The sequence below is a fragment of the Mustela nivalis genome (genome assembly GCF_964662115.1).
Source record: "Mustela nivalis genome assembly, chromosome: 6".
In the NCBI taxonomy this organism is placed as follows: Eukaryota; Metazoa; Chordata; class Mammalia; order Carnivora; family Mustelidae; genus Mustela; species Mustela nivalis.
In genome coordinates, this window is record NC_139025.1 from 31,975,319 (window position 1) to 31,997,848 (window position 22,530).

The 22,530-nt window shown below is 41.7% G+C and overlaps 1 protein-coding gene across 1 annotated transcript in view; it reads right to left on the reverse strand.

Annotated features, from left to right (window-relative positions):
- Nucleotides 1–2,123: 2,123 nt before the first annotated feature.
- The window catches only part of SLC39A9 (solute carrier family 39 member 9), a 61,716-nt gene continuing 41,309 nt past the window's right edge, over nucleotides 2,124–22,530 (reverse strand). Inside the window, exons 3-7 of the mRNA XM_082734007.1 lie at nucleotides 19,072–19,269; nucleotides 10,601–10,669; nucleotides 9,458–9,543; nucleotides 8,014–8,148; nucleotides 2,124–6,090 (exon numbers count right to left, since the gene is read on the reverse strand). Of these exons, the coding sequence (XP_082590133.1) occupies nucleotides 5,860–6,090; nucleotides 8,014–8,148; nucleotides 9,458–9,543; nucleotides 10,601–10,669; nucleotides 19,072–19,269 (719 nt within the window). The 3' untranslated portion in view covers nucleotides 2,124–5,859. The remainder of the gene's footprint in view (nucleotides 6,091–8,013; nucleotides 8,149–9,457; nucleotides 9,544–10,600; nucleotides 10,670–19,071; nucleotides 19,270–22,530) is intronic.

Here is a 22,530-nt window from a genome sequence, read left to right on the forward strand (position 1 = left end):
CTGGCCCTCTGTACAAACTGTAACTAACACAGATGTTCGCCAGCAGGATGGAGGGGTGTCTCTGGGCCCCAGCCAGGAAGTGGGGGAGACAAGTAGGGATGAGGAAGGAAAAAAGTCACCAAGCTCCACCCTGAGGGGCCAGAAGAGCCTGTGGAGCACAGGGGTCTCTGGACTACCATGTCCATGAATGATCCAAGTGATGACAGAACTCCTGAGGTCAGCCGGGACTACACCTGGGATGGCTGCCAGCAAGGAGGGAATCACAGAGACCCTGGCTAGGCCCAGTTATCTGTGCAATTTTACATCTGGAAGCACAGACGTCGCCTAGGGAATGGACACGTCACACATCACCTGTTGGTACCTCCCCTGTCCTTGAGCCAGTTCATGGCACCTTCTATGCGGAGTCCGTGTTCTCTCTCCTGTGCTACCAGGCCTTTGCCACGAGGTCCTCCTGCCCCGAGAGCCGTTCCGACTGCTCTACCGGCGATTCACGCAGGCCTCCTCTCCCTCTCGATGTCATTCCTGAAGCCTCACTGTGGGTTCCTTGCTCCCATGCGTTCCCCGAGCCCCCTGTGCCTGCCTCCTGGTCCTACTGGCAACTGTGTCTTCTTGTTGAATCCTTCTCAGAATCACAAGGTCTTTATGGACTGGAAATGACCCCTACTCCCTTTTGAACACTCAGCACTTTCAAGTGCCCGGTCTGTTGGAAGGGCTCTGTGTTGAGTTAGTGCTGCCGAATGAAGAGGTAAATGGAGAAGAGGTAGGGCTCAGCTTATATTCCATTCCACCTTCTGGATAAAATAGCATGTGTTCTTGTATACTTGACAGCCCTTGAAGTATCTGATGGTGGTTACCAAATTCTGTCCCCCAAGAACATTCCAGATGAAGGCAAACACTCAGTTCCTTCCACATCTCTTCAAATGCTCTGGCTTCTCATCCTGTCTCCACTAGGCTCCCTCCTCTGATGGCTCTCGTATTTGTTAGGCTCCCTCCATAAAGAAGGCAGTCGGAATGGGACAGGTCTTCCCTCACATTCCTACCCAACTTTAGAAAACTGGGCAATGGGGAACATTGCAACAGAAATGAGGAGCGGAGCCCAAAATGGGAACCAGATGTTCAGGTCCCTCAGTCAGTCACACAGCACCTTACCAACTTTAGCTGGTTGTGGGTTAGGAACCCAAACCTAGTTAATTTCCCACCTGTACACTCAGCCCTGTGTGCAGACTCGTAGTGTGAGCGGGGGCAGAGCCAAATGCAGGGCTGGCAGCTGGTTCTGCCGCTGGCTAGAGCCCTGCTACAGATTAGTGCCACTCGGCCTCGGCTTAGAAAGTGCCTCCTCAGGGAACATCAATTCATTCAACTACACCTATTTATCCAGAACCTAGCTTCCTGGAGCTTATATTTTAGTAGGGAGGGACAAAGTAAGGATATAGATTAGAAAGCAAATTAAAAGGTGACCAGTGCTACTAAAAAAGAAATAACAGGACAAACTAAGGAGCACTGGGGCAAGGTGGGACATAATAGTTTTAAATCGGGTGGTCACAGGGGACCTAACTGAAGGAGACTTTAGATCGAGGCTAGAAGGAGGTGAGGGAGCCGGGGAAGGGCATTTTAGACCTAGGGATTGGACACAAGGTACCTTATTTCTGACACTGTAAAAAACTACACTGTAGGATGCTGCCCTAACTTCTAGGCATTAGAAACAAATTTACAAACTGAACTTCTATTAGAATCTCTATTTCTAGGGTCAGGTGTTCACAGCCTCTATATATTCCTACAGCAACTCTGTCCTTGGACTGAACTCACTGTGATGGGGGGTCTGTTGCCTGCTTCTCTTTTCTGAGTATACTACCTCCCTAAATATTTCTTAAAAATGCTGGCAAAGCAAAGTAAAAGTCAATGAGTTAGTATTGTTTGGGACACATGGTATATTGTTTCCTTCATCTCTCTTCCTCCTTTGCATCCCTCCTTCCCTAAAGGATCTGCATATAGTGGGTGCATCTTTCCCCGTCCTTGAAAGCTTTTCATTACCTTTTCTGGTGTTCAAATGGGGGTCAAGTCTAGTCGTCAAACAGAGAAGCAAACTGCCAAGAGATTAAGTAATGAGCCACTCACATAAGGTATCCACTAATAAAAATTTAATATCATAAAACAAATCAGAAAACAGCAAAAAAAAAAATTTTTTTAACCATTCACAATTAACGTGGAAAGAGACAAAATTATAAGGCAGCCATCCATGGAATGATTCATGTTTACAAAGGATCCAGAAAAGGGGACATTTAAAAATCGCTGTTCAGGCTACTGAACCAGGGGAACTGCAGTTTTATCCCATGAGACTTCCAACTTGATAGAAGATGCTATCAGAAAACAAATCAAAGCCAATTTCCTTCCGTTCGGCTGAGCACATCTAGACAGTTCCCAATGGTTGTCTAGTCCTTTCCTATAAGTCACAAATTTCCTTCAAGTCTCCTGGGGTGAATCTAGATGTCTCAGGTACAGGGCAGGGGGTGGGCTCCATCACTGGTTTTAATGTCATAGCATCTTCAACAGTGCTCCTGGGATCATTCTGTTTTGAGTAGAACTTTTCTAATGGAAGGATGGTTCTCTTATAGATCACCTTCCATTGCAGCAGTCTGGGAGAATCTGGTCACTATTCTCATCTCTTAAGAAGCCCAGAGGACCTGTAGGCAAGAACATTTTCTGGTTGGTAGACAGCTCCCCTATTTAGTACCTAGCTACCATGGGTTTGAGGGGCATAACACTCCAATGCTGGTGTGTCTTCCCAGTTCTAATCCTTGAAAAAGAGAAAAACCAGGCAGTGACACTTAGAAGTGGGCTGGTAAAAGACACAATTTCATCGTCTCCTCTCTACAAAGAACTGACCCCTCAAAATGACCACCTCTGTCCTTTCTCTAATGATTCAAAATACAGGAAACCAGACTGACTCAACTGTTTTGAATAGGGAGATAAAAAGGGGATGGGGGAAGAGAGAACACATAGCCTCTGTAGATGGAACTGTTTCCAATTCTCTACGCTCCAGTGCAGAGCCTTTGCCTAAAGAAATCTGGCAGCAGCGTGCACAGGAAAGCAGCCAGCCCTGGAAGGGCGCTGCTTCGGGAAGTGGGGACTGATATGCTATCCGCTGGAAAACAAGGGAGGGGAATGGACCAGTAGCATTTTCCAACTTCATTTGCCATTTAAGAGTACATTCGGAATCTGAAGAAATCTGCCCCTACCGAGGAAATGGAGACAAACTGCAATGAAGACTAAGTCTGGTTACGAGGAAGGAGGGCCGTGCCCGTCATTATCAGCTGCATCTCTTTGGTAGCCAGTAATTCCATCTGTAATCACGGCAGCAACCTAAGACTGCCAATGTTTCCAAATGTGTGAGCGCATTAAGGCAACTACATCGAAGGAGGCAGTAAACACGAGAGGAAAACAGAACTGAAATGCGCCAGTAAGTGACCACCACTGCGGCCCCTTCTGGGACACCGCCCAGCATGAGCAAGTTCGTACCCCTGTGAAGAAGGCCTCTGCCACACTGCTCGGTCCCCTGCTGCCTGGAGGTGCCTTTGAGCCCTCTGAGGTTAGTATGGCCATTTCTGCCTGCTGACCAGGAGAGAAATGAGTAGCTCTGGGGGCAGCAGCTTTAAAATCTGGGAAAGCCCACAGATCCCGAGGGCTGACAGGCCTTAAAAGGTATGCTTGTTAACGTGAGGTCCACAGGGGAAGGCAAATTTGGAGGTTTGATGGTTCAATCCTTGCCAGAGTTCAAGCTCCCCCTGCCCACCCCCCCAGCAATATATTTTAGCCAAACTTTTAATGATGGCAAGGCACTGCTCAAAGGGGCTTTGGCCGGCAGAATGAATTTCTCATCATTGCACGCAACAGGATGATAGAAAGTGCTGCTACCCAAATCAAACCAGACACTAAGATGTACTATTTATTTAACAAAGTAAATCTGCAGGGAGAATCAAGGCAACCATGACATCTCAGAGGACCAAACGAAGCCCCATGATTCCTGTAAGTCAAGAGTTGTTATGAGGAAAGTCACTCAGACTTTCCAGACTGTACCTTCTGTTGGTTTTGATATCATATGCAATGGTTGCCAGCCACTATACAAAACCATATCCTATGAATGCTACTTTGGTCTACGGCCAGCAGAGGGCTCACAAGCTCTATTTCCATAGCTGCGGACCCAGTGACAAATCTAGGAAGGAAATAAAGAAATTATAGGCATGCTGGCATGTACGTCATATAAAATATCTTACGAACTCCTAAACCCACTTCCCTGAAGAAAATAGCCTTGGTTCCCTCTTTATATAATGTGTTTTGAAATGGTATAGAAAATCAAAATAAATTAATAACATAGTATTATACACTTAGTTGATAACACAAAGTTTACAGGGATTTTGGCAAATATGGAAAAACCATCCCAGTTGGTTAAACACTTTTACTATCTCAACTGTTTAAATGACCAGAATATTAATGATTGTGTCATCTCATATATGTAGAAGTGATATTTTAAGGACTTAACGAAGTTGCATTTGACACAAAGGTAACTTCATTGAAGGGAATGAAGAACAGAAACAATGTTATCTTCATCAACACAGTTCAAGAAGTGGTTGTCCTGATGAGAATTCAATTCACACAGATAACTAACGGTGCCACCCTCAGTAAGCAGCAAATTATAGACAGGGAGGAGGGGCGTGTAAGAGGAGTCCAGAGAAAAGCATGGAGAAGATGAAGAGACAACAGACATGATTTCAATAAGCTTTAAATCAAGAGGCAAACATTTCCCACTTGTCATACGTCTTGACTTTCTTCACTGCTACAGGTGCTTATGTGATGTTGACCTAGCGCTCCCCAAGGGACACCAAGTATTTTGCCATAGGGACTGCTAGTGTGCTAAGATAAATATATAAAAAGAAAAAAAGAGAAAACATAGGTCTTGGTAATCTTACTTTTGAAAAGATTATGATAAAGATGTCAGTTACTATCCAAATTCACTTAAAATTAACATCCTTTCATTTCAAAAGACACTTTGGGACCTGGCTGTTCTGGAAGAAAGGCCTGAGTGGGCCTGAACCTACCAGAACTTGGCTCCTCTGCACGGGAGGCAGGAATTCTGCAAAGGAGACCTTGAGAGGAAATTCGTGTTGCCTCCTTCAATGCTAGCTCATCTCTGTGGCTCCAGGATGGGACAGCAGTCTCTCTTTAAAGAGGCAGGTGCAAAAGGAGGTAAGTCTCTCCAGACATCCTCTTTTCAATGGATAGTTCTTGAGTAAAAAGTCAGCTTTTCATGTGCCTTGCTGTCATTTTCCTGACTCCTGCCCCAAATAAACTACAATTCTCTTTAGCATCTAAGACAGTGGGCATTATAACCTTTACTAAGGTATGTGGCAGAGATGCTAAAGCACCGGTCTCACACAGCGACAGCCATGTTCAAAATCAATGGACAAAGTAAGTGGCAGAGCCTCTAAATGAAGAAAGAGATTTAGCTTAATTATGGAACACTGTACTTTCATAATTACTGTTTCATTGTGAGTATGAAGTTGTCCACTTTTCCTTAAAATGAAATTCCATCTTCCCTGAGAATAGGGTTAAGAGAAACATCAAAACTCAAAATGCCAAGGGCCTTTTAAAAAAACAACACAACGGAATGTCTGTGTCCAGTCGCAGAGTGTTGTTTCTACTCTAAAAGCTTTCCATTGCTCCAGGTTTTAATCTCACCTCCCTCTGGACTCTAGGAATTTGGGCGGAGATGGGCAAGGTGAGACAAGAGACCGAGGGAGTGAGCAGCTGTCCCGTGCTGGCTGTCCTCCCAGGACGGCAAACAGCCGAGGCAGAATCCGACGTTTAATGCTGGTGCCCTACTGACAGGATGAGCGGGATGAGGCAACCCAGGACCAGGGCGGCCACCTCCAGGCGGCTGAGGCCCCTCCCGCCAGTGGGGTCGGATTTGTGGCTGTGCCCCATTCCGCCCACCTCAGGGAGGACATGTACTGTGGCAACATAAAGAAATGTCCCAGCAGAAAAAAGCATGGCCACTCCAGTGGCATTGACCTCTGAAAGGGCTTCTTTACTGCTCTGTGAATTAAGAGAGAGAGAGAAAGAAGAAAAATTAAAACCAGTAAAATTCAGGGTCAGAAGAAAGTCCTGATTAAAAAAACACCACCACTCAGTAACACAACTGGTGCGATATGGGACACTGGGGAAAACTTGATATGAGAGCAATTTTGTTATTGATGAGAAACTTCCAAATTTAAGACTATTGATGACGTACACAACTGCTTTTTATAAGTTTTATAAACTGCTGTTTATTGCCACAAACACAACTGCTTTTTCTTTTCTTTTTTTTTTTTAAAGATTTATTTATTTATTTATTTGACAGAGAGAAATCACAAGTAGATGGAGAGGCAGGCAGAGAGAGAGAGAGAGAGGGAAGCAGGCTCCCCGCCGAGCAGAGAGCCCGATGCGGGACTCGATCCCAGGACCCCGAGATCATGACCCGAGCCGAAGGCAGCGGCCCAACCCTCTGAGCCACCCAGGCGCCCACAACTGCTTTTTCAAACAAATTTCAAGTCTGGTTGAACAGGTCTAGCGTGTATTATTCTTACAATGGAACCAACGGCATTATTAATGCAGGTGTTCAATTTCACACATTCATTCATTTATTCTACTAACATTTAACGAACATCCCTATACACCAGGCTCTAGGATGTGCTTGAGATATAGTGGTAATGCAGACGCAGTACCTGCCCTCACAGAGGCTGGAAATAGCTTATAAGCTAATCCTGACACAATGAATTTCAATTTTTTCTATTACAAAAGTAGACCTATGGACTATGACAGTTAATTAAATTTTTTTTTAAGATTTTTAAAATTTATTTATTTGACAGACGGAGATCACAAGCAGGCAGAGAGGCAGACAGAGAGAGGAGGAAGCAGGCTCCCTGCTGAGCAGAGAGCCCAATTCAGGGCTCGATCCCAGGACTCTGAGATCATGACCCGAGCTGAAGGCAGTGGCTTAACCCACTGAGCCATCCAGGCGTCCCAGTTAATTAAATTTTTAAGAAGAGAAAATTAGTGTGTTTGGTTAGGCTTCAGTTAAGCTATTTTAAAGATCATATATCTGGGGACACTTTGGTGGCTCAGTCAGTTAAGTGTGTGCCTTCAGCTCAGATCATGATCCCAGGGTCCTGGGATTGAGTCTCACACTGGGCTCCTTGCTCAGCAGTGAGTCTGCTTCTCCCTCTGCCTGTGTTCTCTCTCTCTCTCTCTGACAAATAAATAAAATCTTTAAAAAAAGGGACGCCTGGGTGGCTCAGTTGGTTAAGCAGCTGCCTTCGGCTCAGGTCATGATCCTGGCGTCCTGGGATCGAGTCCCACATCGGGCTCCTTGCTCAGCAGGGAGCCTGCTTCTCCCTCTGCCTCTGCCTGCCATTCTGTCTGCCTGTGCTCTCTCTCTCTCTGATAAATAAATAAAATCTTAAAAAAAAAAATCTTTAAAAAATAAAAAATAAATAAAGATAAAAAAAAAAAAAGGATCATGGGGCGCCTGGGTGGCTCGGTGGGTTAAGCCGCTGCCTTCGGCTCAGGTCATGATCCCAGGGTCCTGGGATCGAGCCCCACGTCGGGCTCTCTGCTCAGCGGGGAGCCTGCTTCCTCCTCTCTCTCTGCCTGCCTCTCTGCCTACTTATAATCTCTATCTGTCAAATAAATAAATAAAATATTAAAAAAAAAAAATAAGGATCATATATCTGTGCAAATGTTTCCAGAACTGATGGGGAAGAAATTTTCAAAATAAATGAATAGGAAAAATGCTCTAAATTTATGAAGAGAATGCCATGGAATTAAGATGTTTACTTTGTACTGGCTTTTATCTTAATTTCATCTTTAGTTTGAATGGGTAACTTAATTGCATAATTCAACATAGAAGACCACAGGTTCTGGTAAATCACAATAGAATTAGACACTTGTCTAGATAAGCGAGGAATGAGTCAGACTTACCTTACTTAGTCCTAAGTATGTCACCATGGACATAACTGGTGCTGCCAGTGCAAAGACAAGTAAGTGTTTTCTGATTCGATTACGTTCTAGGCCAGCATGCATTAAGAAGGAAACCAGCCCAAAAGCAGCTGGTGCCTAGAAAAGAAAAAGCATTCCTAATTACTCTTAAAGTATGAATCACTTCTATATTACAAAGCATGTGTCATTTGACTGAATTCTCACCAAAAAAACAAAAATAAAAAAACAACCAGGCATGGTAGCAAGACTGAGTTCTGCCTTTTAGGAATTAATGTTCTAAGCTAAGAAAATATCCTGCGTCTCTGTGTGTGTGTGTATGTGTGTGTTTCAGCAAGAAAAGAGTACAAGAAAACAAAAACATTTATGAAGAAAAAATTACTTTAAAATATAAAAATCTCGGGATGCCTGGGTGGCTCAGCGGGTTAAGCCTCGGCCTTCGGCTCAGGACATGATCTCAGGGTCCTGGGATCGAGCCCTGCATCGGCTCTCTGCTCGGTGCTGGCCCCCCCCCCCGCCTGCCTCTCTGCCTACTTGTGATCCCTCTCTCTCTCTGTCAAATATATAAATAAATAAAATCTTAAAAAAAATAAAATGTAGAGATCTATAGAGAATTTAAGAGTTTGTGTACATGACAGAAACACCGGCTGTGTTCACACAAAAGCCTGTACATGCTTGTACCGCTCCAGTTATAATTGCCAAAAAACTGGAAACAACCCAAGTGTCCATCAGCAGGTGACTAGTTGAACAACTGTGGTACATCCGCACCAGGGACTACTGCTGGGTGATAAAGGATCAGCGAATGATACTCAGATATCACGGACAGACCCCAGAGACGCTGGAGCCGCATCAGTAAGGTTACAGAGAGTAATGGAAACAGCGTGATACTGTAACAAGGAAAGACAGAACAGGATGGAAAGCACAGGACAGAACCTCTTAGTGTATGAAAAGGTTGATATTATGAGTGAAAGAAGCCAGTCTCAAAAGAGTATGTACTATATGATTCCAATCATATGACATTCTCAAAAAGAGCCAAGGGGAGGCCGCTGAGTGGTTTCCATAGGTTGGGGGTGGTGGGAGGTGGTTTGGGGGTAATGTAGCTGTTCTATGTCCTGACTGTGGTTACACAGATCCATATAAGTGTTAAAATTGGTAGACTAACTGATTTACCATTGATAATTTAACAAAATAAAATTAAAATCTGTTAAAAAAAAAGTTTGTGTACATGACCATAAAAAAAGTCCCTTCAAGTGAGTTTAAGAGTAACAAAGAACCCTAGCTATGAACAGAGCCCGTCAATTATCTCAAATGAATGGCAATTATGAAAACAACTAAAAAAACTTCCCGTTCCAAAAAAATACCAATGACCAAGAGAAATTTTAATTATGAATATATTCAATATCAAATCTTCCACTAAAATTCCGCTTACCTTATGTAGCATTATTGCCACAAACACAATTAATTGGACGCTAGTCTGTGAAGTAGAGGCTGCTGCTCCTAAGGCCACTCCATCCGCTAAATTTGGAAAAAAATAAAATGTAAAACAGTATAAAAACAACAACAGTATAGTAGTATCATGTGTGGGCTTTAGAGTCAGGTAGAGCTGTGTGACTCTGGGAAGGTTCCTTAACTTTTCTGAACCTTAGCCTTCTCATCTCTAAAATGGGCTCAAGGAAGTATGTATTCTTGGGATTTCCATGAGGGTTAAATGAGATAACATACGTAAACAGCATAGTACCTGGCCCCAAGTATGCAATATGTCAGCTGTTAAAACAGAAATTGCAGAGATTGCAAAGCAAGCATCTCTGCATCTTGTAGATGAAAAAAACAAAAAACAAAAATACTCCAACTCCACATAGGTGACTTATGCTCAAGAAGTAAATATTGGCTGAATGGGTGAACTTCTGTCAGATAAGCATGTTACACTAGAAAGGTCCAGGTGACAGTGTGTCCTCTTCCACACGCCTTGTCGGTCATAGATACCTACTGCTGGGACTGGTCTTCAGTTATGACTCTAAGGCATGCCCAGTCAGCGATCCCGCACCATCTGCACTCTACAGCCCACCCCTGCCTCAACAGGCACTGGCTCCTCAGTACCAAAATGTCAAGGCTCTTTTCCAGATGAGGCTCTAGCGCAGAAGTCAGCACATTTTTCCTTAAAGGGCCAGAGACAAAATATTTCAGGCTTTGCAAGCCATCTGCTCCCTTGTAGTCACTATCCATTCTGCCATCACTGTGCAAAGGCAGTCACAGATAATATGTAAACAAGTGGGCATCACTGTGTTCCAAAAAACTTTATTTATAGGCACTAGAATTTGAATTGTGTGTAATTCTCATGTGCCACAAAATATTTTCCTCCATTAAAAAAATATAAAAACTGTTCTTGGCTTGCAAATCCCTGACACTGAGTCCGCCTGGCCCAGTGCTTGTGTGGGAGGACTCCATGAAGTAACCCTCCCCACAAAGGCCAGCCCAAGGGCAGTTCATGTGGATGGTCCCTGCGATGTACACACTAAGCCTCCCAGGCCAGGACATAAGAGAAAGGGTCTCACCACCACCCAATCCTACCTACCTGCAGCATGGACAACCAGACCAAGGGTGGTGGTGATTTTGGAATTGCTGGGCCTTGCTGTTTCTGGATCTGAAGTACAAATAAACAAGTCAGCCACGAAGCAATGTGAAACAGAAAGTGTCAGAACAAATGACCTGGAGGTAGAATTCTTTGAAAGCTCTTCAAGTTTTGATTGTATTTTCCCTATGACTGTCTTTTCTCTTTGGCTTCAAACACTTGGAAGCTTCCCCTGTCCTGAAAGAGGCGGGGCAGGAAGGGACACTTCATTAGTCCCAGCCTTCCCTGAACAGACAATATGGGACCCCCAACTGTCTCAACTGCCTCACACCTCTTAACCCTCCAGCTCTCCCTGGAAAGTGTTCGGTGGCCTCTTGGTGTGTCTCCACAGACCTATCTCGTCATTGCCTACCTACCCCTCTCCCCCAGCCGCCTGCAACTTTATCTTCATTCCAGTACCAAAATGTCTGTCATGTTTGCCCTTCTCTATTTTATTGCCACTGTCCTAACCTGAATCTGCAGCCACCTGAACGTCAATGAGCAACAGGTTCCCAGCTGGTCTCCCCCTGTTCTCGTTTCTCCCTCATCTAACTCATCTTCCACATCCTTGTTGGATTCAATTCTGAATCACCCCACTCTTCTGAAATGCCAGTTATCTGCTGCTTTTCAGATTCAGTCCACACTGGGTGCCTAATCTCTTTATTAGCTGGTATCATCAGATTCTTCACTACTCGGTCCAGTTACACCAGTTTCTTTAACACCTTCTAACAAAACCTTCTCATTGTCCTTCCCCCCAAATCTCTCTTCCTTAATTCTGGGCATGAACTTAAACTTCTCAGCTCATCAATCTGAAACCTAGCCACTGTTCAAAGTCCAATTCTAGGACCACTTCCCTCAAGAAAGAATCAAAGATTATTTCCAGGTCAAAAGGTTCCCCTTGCCTAGAAACCAAGAGCTCTATGTGCACAGACTCTGCATGCTACTTCAGATCTGTTCCTAGATCACATCTGAGATATATACAGCTATTTTCACTCAAATAGGTCTTATATCCCCAGACTGACTGTAGACTACACAGAAGTGAGTTTTCCACTTCTTTCCATTTCTTTTTTACATCTTATAGAATGTAGCACAGCACTGGAAACCCAACAGCTGCTTAAAAAATCCTTATTGGAGGGTGCCTGGGTGGCTCAGTGGGTTAAGCCGCTGCCTTCGGCTCAGGTCATGATCTCAGGGTCCTGGGATCGAGTCCCGCATCAGGCTCTCTGCTCAGCAGGGAGCCTGCTTCCTCCTCTCTCTCTCTGCCTGCCTCTCTGCCTACTTGTAATCTCTCTCTGCCAAATAAATAAATAAATCTTTAAAAAAAAAAATCCTTATTGGAGAGAGGAAAAATATTTCTCTGTGTCACATTAATGTTTCTGCTATAGCAGGAAATACACAAGCGAGTAAATAATGTCCGAACAACATAAAATTTAAAAATGGGGACATCAAAAAGCCAGATGAAATGACAGATGGACATTACCCAAATAAATTCCAAAGGATTTAATCTTCTGGAAAAAACCAGAACACAGAAGGAATGGTTTATAGTGGAAAAAAACATATGTAAGTGAAGTAACATGTTATCTTTTTAGTAAAAATAAAATTATCTTCTGGTTAAACACTACAAGGAAGGGACAGTAAGGTCCCTAATTGGTTGGAGACACCAAATATTTCAATGTAGCCCCAAACTGTGAAGAGTATCATATTATACTGTATGCTAAGCTTGTTTTGACTTTCCTTTATACAGTCTTGAGGTCTGGTTATAAATAGCATCTTAATAAATATTAGAGGATTTAAAATTAAAACACAGTTTTTACAAATCTATAGGAAAAGATTATACTGCAGCATAAATTTAATAAATGAATTTTTACTAATATTTAACAATATATAAAACCCTGTAGATAATAGGTAAAACCAAATTGTTGGATACATAAAAGCAAGCAAAAACAGTGACTTAAGAGATGAAAGAGGAGGAAGAATAAAGGAACACAAGCTATTTTTAATTCTTTGTATAGGATTATAGGGCACCAGTAGGCCTTTAAATGCATTTAAAATTGAAACTGATGAGAATCACGAAAATGTCATAAATGCCACTGGGAGCAACTATGCAATCCAGTTGGAATCAAACACCATCCCACCAGAGGGTGCTTCTCATTTGCTATTTAAAAAGCACGCAAATAAAATCATTTATCGCTAAATCAATTTCCCAATACATGTAAGACTGTTGAAAAAGAAAAAGTGTATGGAAAAATACTGAAAAGAAATAATATGTGCAAGGAGATTAACAAAACAAAAAGTACCCTTGGACTAAAAAGGCTAATTAAGTTCAATGAATTTGGGAAAATAAAACCATTTATTTGGAAATAATTTCAAATCTTTCAAGTAATCTTTCAAATAAAAGTTTGAAATAATCTCTCAAATCTTCAGAAAAGTTTCAAGAATGTTCAAAAAACATTCATTACTCATTTCTCAGAATGATCTACTATCTAACATTTTGCCCCATTTGCTTCATTATTTGTGCTCATGTTCTTTCTGTATCCAAACCACCCACACCCACACCCACCCCCACACACACACACACATTTTTCAAAGTAAGTTGCATACATGAAAACTCTTTACCCCCAGATATTTCAAAGTATATTTCCTAAGAGAAAGGATATTATCTTACATAATCACAATGATCAACTTCAGTAAATTTAATATTGATACTTTTTTTCTCATTTCTCTTGGATATTTTAATTTTGTTAACTGTCCAGGAATGTCTTTCAGAGCATTTTTCCTTCCCAGGAAGGATCCAGTCTGGGGTCATATATGCACTTAGTTGTATCTCTTTAGTCTCCTTTAATCTGGAGCATTTTCTTTGCCTTCGATTTTGCAACACTGGTATCTCTGAAGAATACATGTCCCTTTCTGAGCCCTTCTTGTTTTTTAATAGAATGATCCCTTCCAGGGCGCGTGGGTGGCTCAGGTCATGATCCCAGGATTCTGGGATGGAGTCCCACGTCAGGCTCCCTCCTCAGTAAGGAGCCTGCTTCTCCCTCTCCTGCACCCCCTGTTTGTGCCCTTTCTCTGTCAAATACATAAAATCTTACCAAAAAAAGGGGGGGCGCCTGGGTGGCTCAGTGGGTTAAGCCGCTGCCTTTGACTCAGGTCATGATCTCAGGGTCCTGGGATCGAGTCCTGTATCAGGCTCTCTGCTCAGCAGGGAGCCTGCTTCCTCCTCTCTCTCTCTGCCTGTCTCTCTGCCTACTTGTGACCTCTCTCTGTCAAATAAATAAATAAAATCTTTAAAAAAAAAAAAAGAAAGAAAGAAAAGAATGATCCTTTCCTTTTAGGTTTGTCTGATGCGGCCTGAGATTATGCATCCTCAGATGGAATACCACACAGGTGCTGCTTCTCAGGATGTCTATAGGCACAGAATCTATGTCTATCTGCTGCTTGCTAGTACAGTGTATTTTGGATTATATCCTGGAAATTGTGAATGTCATTTTGTGGATACTCCGGATTCAATTATATGCCTCCAAAGAGTGTCCACTTTGTGTTTTGCCTGAAGTCACTTGGTTTGGCTTAAACTGCCAAGTCTGTCTTTCCGGCAGCTGCCCGAATCCCAGGTCAGTTCTTTCCTCTTTAGCTGAGTCTGCCTGCAAAAGAATGGTTCGAGGCTCAGCCAGATGTTGGTTGAGTTTATATATGAAATCTGGGGCTGTGTTTCTCTGTATTTCTCCTTTCTAAGATTCTCCCCTCAATTTCCAGTGGCTGTAGCTACCTGACCTCTAGTTCCTTAGGCCAGAGAGACCGAGTTTTCTATCAGTTTTAGCTACCCTAACTGGGAGCTGACTGCTTAAAAGCAGTAAAAACAGAAATTTACCCTATTCTAAGGGTTGACGCCCCTTCAGAATTTTCCTGCTTTAGGCCACTCCCTAGTGTCTTTTCATAGAGGTTTTTAAAAATTTTCCCAGTTATCTGTGGGGAGGCTGGTCTGATAGGCACTTATTTGCTCACATTGCAAACAGACACTGAAGACTTTAACCTTGATCATCTGGTCAAGTATACTACCGGATTTCTTTATTTCATTATTCCTTTTTCCCTTGCAACTAATAAAAAAATCAAAATTTACTCCCTAGGTTTAACATTTGTTGACTCTGGCATGTGCCAATTTTTACCACGAAGCTTGCAAAAAGGATTTTCTCCTGCCAGCACTCTTTCTATACTTACAAGTTGGCATTTAGCAACCCTGGAAGCAAGTGCTCTCCCTCCTCCTCTTCTCTCTTACATGAATGTGCTCAGTGCTTCCCATTTTCTCAATGGTTTTTGTTTCATTACTGTTCGTAATTATTTTTGGTGCTCAAACTGTCTTAGATCTGGCCAGCAGGAACCCCTTCAAGCTGGTTCTAAACTCTGTGACAAGCTTCCATTTTTCCCCTTCCTTCCTACTTTTTTTTTTGAGCACTAGATGTTCCAAGCTCATTTTGTACTTACCCTGCCCCTCTCCTGGAATCAGCCATTTCTCTGAAGAGCACTGGTATGCTCATTGCTACTGGGGTGTCTTTACTTCTAGGCCCTCTCTGCAGACAGAGCTAGGACATACATACATGTATACATAAACACACACATATATATGTACACATATACACACATACATTTTAGAAATCATGAGTCCAATAGCTCCAACTCCAGTCCATCCCTATAGGGGTTCTTTCTTGCCTTCCCCCATTCCATATTTGCACGTCCCCTCTTCCACAGTAAGAACTCTGCTTCCACCAACAGCAGCACACTTACTCAAGTGAGAGTAACACTTGCTTAATCCTAGAATATACCTAAAACAGCTTCAGAATTGTTTTTACCTGTACTTTCACAAAAAGCAAAGCCTACTAAAAAGAGTTCAGTAATTTTTTATGCTTCTCCTCCAACTCCATTCAAAACTAAAAATATATAGTCAAATACTATATTCATATGTCATCTGAGTTTTTTCTTAAATCCCCTTCAGTGTGATTGTGTTATTCATTTGAATTACAGTTCACCTGCTTCAGTTAGCTTCCCCTAACCTTGTTGATTTCATTTTATTTTTTGAATATGGGAAATTGCAGCATGTTTCCAAAAGTCATCCAGTCATTTGACTGGACATCAAAGAGGCATGCCCAGGGAAGTGCCATGCCCTCCTGAAACTCTTCTACTCCATCCTACCCACCTCTTACAGGTAACTCTGTTGTCTAGCTGAGCTTTTGGTATCCTTTCTGTAAAAATAAGCAGATGTATGTGTTTTAGTCCCCCTCTTTCTTACACAAAATGTAGTATATGATAGATACTAATTTACATTTTGGCTCCCTCCCCCCTTAAAAATATCTCCTAGAAATCTCTCCCTATCAATTCACAAAGAACTGATTCTTCATCCTTTTTCAGGGCGACCTGTAAAACTCCATTCTATGCACACATCACACTTCATTCAACCAATGTCCATGACTGGACATTTAAGTGGTTTTACAATGATAAATAATGCTGTACGGAATCACCTCATGCATGTGTATTTTCCTACTGGAGCTGCATTATTAGAATAAATTCTCAGAAGTGGCATTTTTGGCGTTGAAGGATAGATACAAACATAGTCTTGTTTGATATGGCCAAATTCCCCTCTGCAGCGGCCGTACAATTTTGTACTCTCATAGCAATAGGTGAAGGTATGTTTCACTGTAGCTTTGATAACAGAGTATATTCTCAAGCTTTTGAATTTTTGCCTTACAGGTTCGAAGTGGCATTTCGGCAGAGTTTTGATGTACATTCTTTTTTTTTTTTTAAGATTTTATTTATTTATTTGAGAGAGAGAGGTGGTGAGAGAGAGCATGAGCAAGGAGAAGGTCAGAGGGAGAAGCAGACTCCCCATGGAGCTGGGAGCCCGATGCGGGACTTGATCCCGGAACTCCAGGATCATGACCCAAGCCAAAGGCAGTCGTCCAACTAACTGAGCCACCCAGGCGTCCCTTGATGTACATTCTTAAGTGAAATTGCACATCTTTTCATATGTTTAAGGACCACTTTAATTACTTTTTTTTTTTTTAAGATTTTATTTATTTATTTATTTGAAAGACGGAAATCACAAGTAGGCAGAGAGGCAGGCAGAGAGAGAGAGAGAGGGAAGCAGGCTTCCTGCGGAGCAGGGAGCCTGATGCGGGGCTCGATCCCAGGACCCTGAGATCATGACCCGAGCCAAAGGCAGCAGCCCAAACCACTGAGCCACCCAGGCGCCCCTTTAATTACCTTTTTATGAATTATCTGTTCATGTCTTTTGCCTGCTTTTTCAGATTTTTTTTTTGTAGACCATGCATTCTTAACCTAGGGTCCACACAGAAGAACACAGGTGCAATGCAGGGGGTGCCTGAGACCCTGACTCAGAAAAAAAGTGCATTTTAATTTTTACTAACCTCTAAGTGAAACTCACCACTTCCTTGGATTATGGGTACAGACCATAAAACTGCAAATACTGGCACCACCTATACTTCACTGCCAGGAGTACTCCGATAACTTCATGTTATTTTACAGCCGTGGATATCTTCCTATCATTGCTTCCACTCATCACTACTTTAAAGGCATATAAAGTGCCACCACACTGCACGATGACAGTCTCTGTGTTTGCAGATGCTCACGTGACGAAGCTGGGCACCTCTCAGGCAACTCTGCACGCAGTCATTCAGCTACTAAACAGCAGGAGTCAGGGGATCTCTCACTGGACCGACACCTCTATGCTGCTCTCCAGCAGTGCCTGTCCGCAAAGTTCTGTCAGTGTATTTGAAAAGAGATTATCTATAAACCCCTCTATAAACTCTAGGGGAGTTTGATGCAACTCTTCCACATTTATTCTATCATGGTGGCATTAATGTTGTATCAAGGATTAGAATCTTTATTTTTTAAATAATATAAGCCATATTAAAGATGCTGACCCAGCCAAAGATGGAGTCATTGATCTTTTTTAAAATTTTTTTAATTTAAATTCAATTTAGTTAACATATAGTTTATTATTAGTTGCAGGGGTAGAACTTAGTGATTCATTAGTTGTATAAAACACCCAGTGCTCATTACATCACATGCCTTCCTTAATGCCCACCACCAATTACCCCATGCCCCCACCCACTGCCCCTCTAGCAAACCTCACTTTGTTTCCTATAAAGAGTTTTTTATGGTTTGCCTCCCTCTCTGTTTTTGTCTTATTTTTCCTTCCCTTCCCCTATGTTCACCTGTCTTGTTTCCTAATGAATTCATTGATCTTAATACAAAAAAGTTACTATATCTGGGGGTGCCTTGCTGGTTCAGTTGGTGGAACATGTGATTTCTTGGGGTCATGGGTTCGAGCCCCATGATGGGTGTAGAGTTTACTTTATTTATTTATTTAAGATTTTTATTTATTTATTTGACAGAAAGAGACACAGCAAGAGAGGGAACACAAGCAGGGGGAGTGGGAGAGGGAGAAGCAGGCTTCCCGCCAACCAGGAGCCCGATGAAGGGCTCAATCCCAGGACCTTGGGATCATGACCTGAGCCGAAGGCAGACGCTTAACAACTGAGCCACTCAGGTGCCCCTAGAGTTTACTTTAAAAATAAATAAATAAGTAATTAATTAAAAAAATTTTTTTTCTAAAGCTACTATGCCTGGAGTTAAATTTTAAGTCTTGGAGAATAGTAGTTGTAGTTGAGGAAATGTATCTTTCCTTGGAAAGCAAGGTATGAAGGTGTTTAAGTGTATTTGTAAGAAAATATCTTCCTGAAACAAGAATTTTTATACTAGTAACCATCAAAACAAAAAACCAGATCAACTGGATGTTCAACTTGACACTCTGTTGCCTTGTTGAATCCCCTCTCACAATTTTGTTTTTAGCCAAGCTAAGCAATAAAAGCTATCTGTCATGCTGCTGTCCTAAAAAAATAAAATTTAACTCCACCTTGCATATGATTTAAATATATTACTTGATTAATTAATGCATCAATAAAGAAGACATACATTACTGTATCATAAATTTGTTTTTAATGTTTTGGAACTATATTTCAACATAATCGGGTTTTCTCTGTAATCCAACACATTATGGTTTACATGTTTAAAAACATGATTCCAATAAAAGGTCCACAGGCTTCAGAATGCCTAAGGGCTCCACGGCACAAAAAAGGTTAAGAATTTCTGCACCCCCCCTCCAAATAAAAGAATTTCTGCCCTAGACTCAACAAAATGAGACAGCTTTGAAATAAGCATGGTAATAACCCAACGAGCACTCTCTTGTGCCACATGTCACAACTCACCAACTCCCCCAACTGAATAAAATGTTCACTAGTACCCAAGAAAGACAAGAGTTTTTGGCACTAAAGAAGGCCATTGATACATATTGAATTATTCAATCATCTGTGACTTTCTAAACTGTAAATTTATTGTACTGCCCAGAAAGCCTTGGGACCACTTACCGTCAGTAGAATGCACATGGGAGCTGCCAATCTGGTCTACCAGCAACATGAAAACGAAGCCCAGCACAAGGGAAACGCCAATGTAGGCATGCAGCTGTGTGTGGTCATGGTTGTGCTCATGTTCATGGGCAACTGGTATTTCTGCTGCTTTGTCTGACGCAATCACATTCTGTGTTTCACTCACTTGGTGGTGTTTACCTAGAACAGAATGAACCATGAAGAGAAAAACTTTTCCTCCTTGGAACATTTTTTTTTTAAATATTTTATTTATTTATTTGACAGAGAGAGAGTGATCATAAGTAGGCAGAGAGGCAGGCAGAGAGAGAGGGGGAAGCAGGCTCCCCACTAAGCAGAGAGCCCAATGTGGGGCTCAATCCCAGGACCCTGGAACATGACCTGAGCTGAAGGAAGATGCTTCAACTGGGCCACCCAGGTATCTGGCATGTAGATGTTTTAACTGCCTATTACTCTCAACACCTGGAAGTGGAAGCAAATCACTGAACAAGAAAGCAGTCATATTCCCAAGTGATATCATCCTCAGATCCTTCTTTTTGGCTAAGAAATTTGTGCCAATATCATCAAGAAACTACAGTAAGTTTTGTTCTGATGAAGACAGGCAAATGAAGAGCAGTAGTAATGAAAATAGTTTCAACCAAATTCATGTAGTTTTAGACCTCAATTGATTTAGAAATTGCAAATAAAGAGCAAACTGAGTATAAAACTTCTAGCTTTAAAAAATATCAGGAGGGGAGCCATCTGGGTGGCTCAGTTAAGTGTCTGCCTTCAGCTTCGGTCATGATCTCTAGGTCCTGGAATCAATCCTGAGTTTGGCTCCCAGCTCAGCGGGGAATCCTGCTTCTCCCTCTCCCTCTGTGTCTCTCCCCTGCTCGTGCTCTCTCTCTCAAATGAATAAATAAAATCTTAAAAACATATACCAGTAGGCAATCACTAACTAGAAACCAAAAGGGCAGAGCAGTTTAAGAGACACAGCTTTCCATCTAAATTCAGTTCTAGAAATATAATTGCTGGGATACTCTGAATTATAGAAGTGACACTTGGCCAAATAGCACTTCTGGTTTATTATACTCACATATGACACTCAAAGCATAAATACCTCAATGCCAGAATCCTGATCTTCGCTGTATTTAATGAAGAGAGGCTAACATAATGGGTATTTCTCATTTACAATCAAATTAAGAATTTTCACCTTTGATCAAAGAAATTACACAAGCTTGTAATATTTTAGACCCTCCCTTAATCCTTTAAAAGATATTTTTGAGGGACACAAAGCACATGCCATGTGAAATTAAAAAACAAACAAAAAAACAACTATATATTCTCCTAATTCCTGATTTTGTTTTCATAGCCATTTTTTAATCTTTTTAAAAATGTGGTAAAATATACATAAAATTTACTTACCATTTTAACCATTTCTAAGTGTACAGCTCTATAGCATTAAGTACATTCACACTGCTCTGCAACCATCACTGTCATCTAGCTCTAGAACTTCTTCATCAGCCCAATGGAATTTTTTAATCTGGTCAGTTTTGTTTGTTTGTTTGTTTTTCCTAATAGTGATTTTATCTACTTGTTTTTAAATTGAATGCCCAAATCTCTCTTTTTTATTTTTTAATTTTTTAAAAATTTATTTATTTATTTTTAAAGATTTTATTTATTTGACAGAGAGAGAAAGAGCGTACAAGCAGGAAGAGTGGGGAGAGGGAGAAGCAGGCTCTCCACTGAGCAGGGAGCCAGATACAGGGCTCAACCCCAGGACCCCGGGATCATGACCTGAGCTGAAGGCAGACACTTAACTGACTGAGCCACCCCGACACCCCTAAATCTATTATTTTTGTAAAAAATCAACTTTATTGAGGTATAATTTACATACAATAAGACACAATGCGCTTTCACAATGAAAAAATTCTAGTAACTACCACCAAGACACCAAAGATTTTAAAATCCCAGAAAAGTTCTCTTCTGCTCCTCTGATATCAATATATCGCTCCTGGTCCCAAGCAAGGACTGATGTGCTTCCTGTCCCCAGAAACACTCCCCCCCACCCCGTTCTAGGATTTTATATAATTGGAATCATACAATGCATAACTTTTATGTAAGGATTCTTTTGCTTATAGCAATGTTTTGGGATTTATCTATGCTTTGCATGTATCAGTTTGTTTTTTCCTCTTTTTTTGCTGAATAATGTTCCACTGCATGGACATATCACAATGTGTTTACCCATTCACCCACTGATGGACTTTGGGGTTATTTCCAGTTATCGTCTATTTTAAATAAAGCTTCTATGAGCATTTAGGTACAAGTCTTTCTGCAGAAGGGTTAGCTATAAAAAAACTGTCTTCCACAGTGATTGTACAATCTTACACACCTAACAGCAGTGTGTGACAGTACTAGTTGTTCTATACCATTGTCAACATTTGATAATATGAGGCTTTAAAATTTTAACCACTTAACAAACTCAATCACATTATCTGCAGTTTTACTTCTTTCCAATCTTTATGCCTTTTCTTTCTTTTTCTGGCCAGGACCCCAAATACAATGTTAAATACCAGTGGCTGAGAGGAGATGGCCTAGCTTTGTTCTGAATCTTACAGGTGTCTTAACCATGGGTATTCAAATACACCCTTTCTCAGTAAGGAAGTTCTTTCCTAGTTTGCTGTACTTTATTTTAATGAAGGAGAGTTTAATTTTGTCAAACTCTTTTCTGTACTTGTTAAGGATGATCAAACAGGGCACCTGGGTAGCTCAGTGGGTCAAGCCTCTGCCTTCGGCTCAGGTCATGATCTCAGGGTCCTGGGATCAAGTCCCGCATCAGGCTCTTTGCTTGGTAGGGAGCCTGCTCCCTCTCTCTCTCTCTGCCTGCCTCTCTGCCTACTTGTGATCTCTTTCTGTCAAATAAATAAATAAAATCTTTTTAAAAAAAAGATGATCAAATAGTATTTCTACATTATTCAATTAACATAATGAATTAAACTGTTTTTTGAATATTATTCCAACCCCTACTTTATATTCCTGGCATAAACTCCTATTGATCAAGACGTGTTATCCTTTTCTTATACTGCTGGATTCAGTTTGCTACATTTGGTAAAGGAGTGCTGTGTGTACATTGATGAGCAGTATCTGCCTGTAACTCTTTTCCAGTAACATCTCTGAATCACATTGGTATCTTAAAATGAGTTGGGGTAGGGGTACCTGAGTGGCTCAGTGGGTTAAGCTTCTGCCTTCAGCTCAGGTCATGATCCCAGGGTCCCACATCGGGCTCTCTAATCAGCAGGGAGCCTGCTTCCCCCAACCCCTGCTGCCTGCCTCTCTGCCTACTTGTGATCTCTCTCTGTCAAATAAGTAAATAAATAAATCTTTTTAAAAAAAGGATAAAAAAATGAGTTGGGGTGTTCCTCCAAGAGACAGACAGAAAGGACTTCTTCAGCCAATACATTTCCA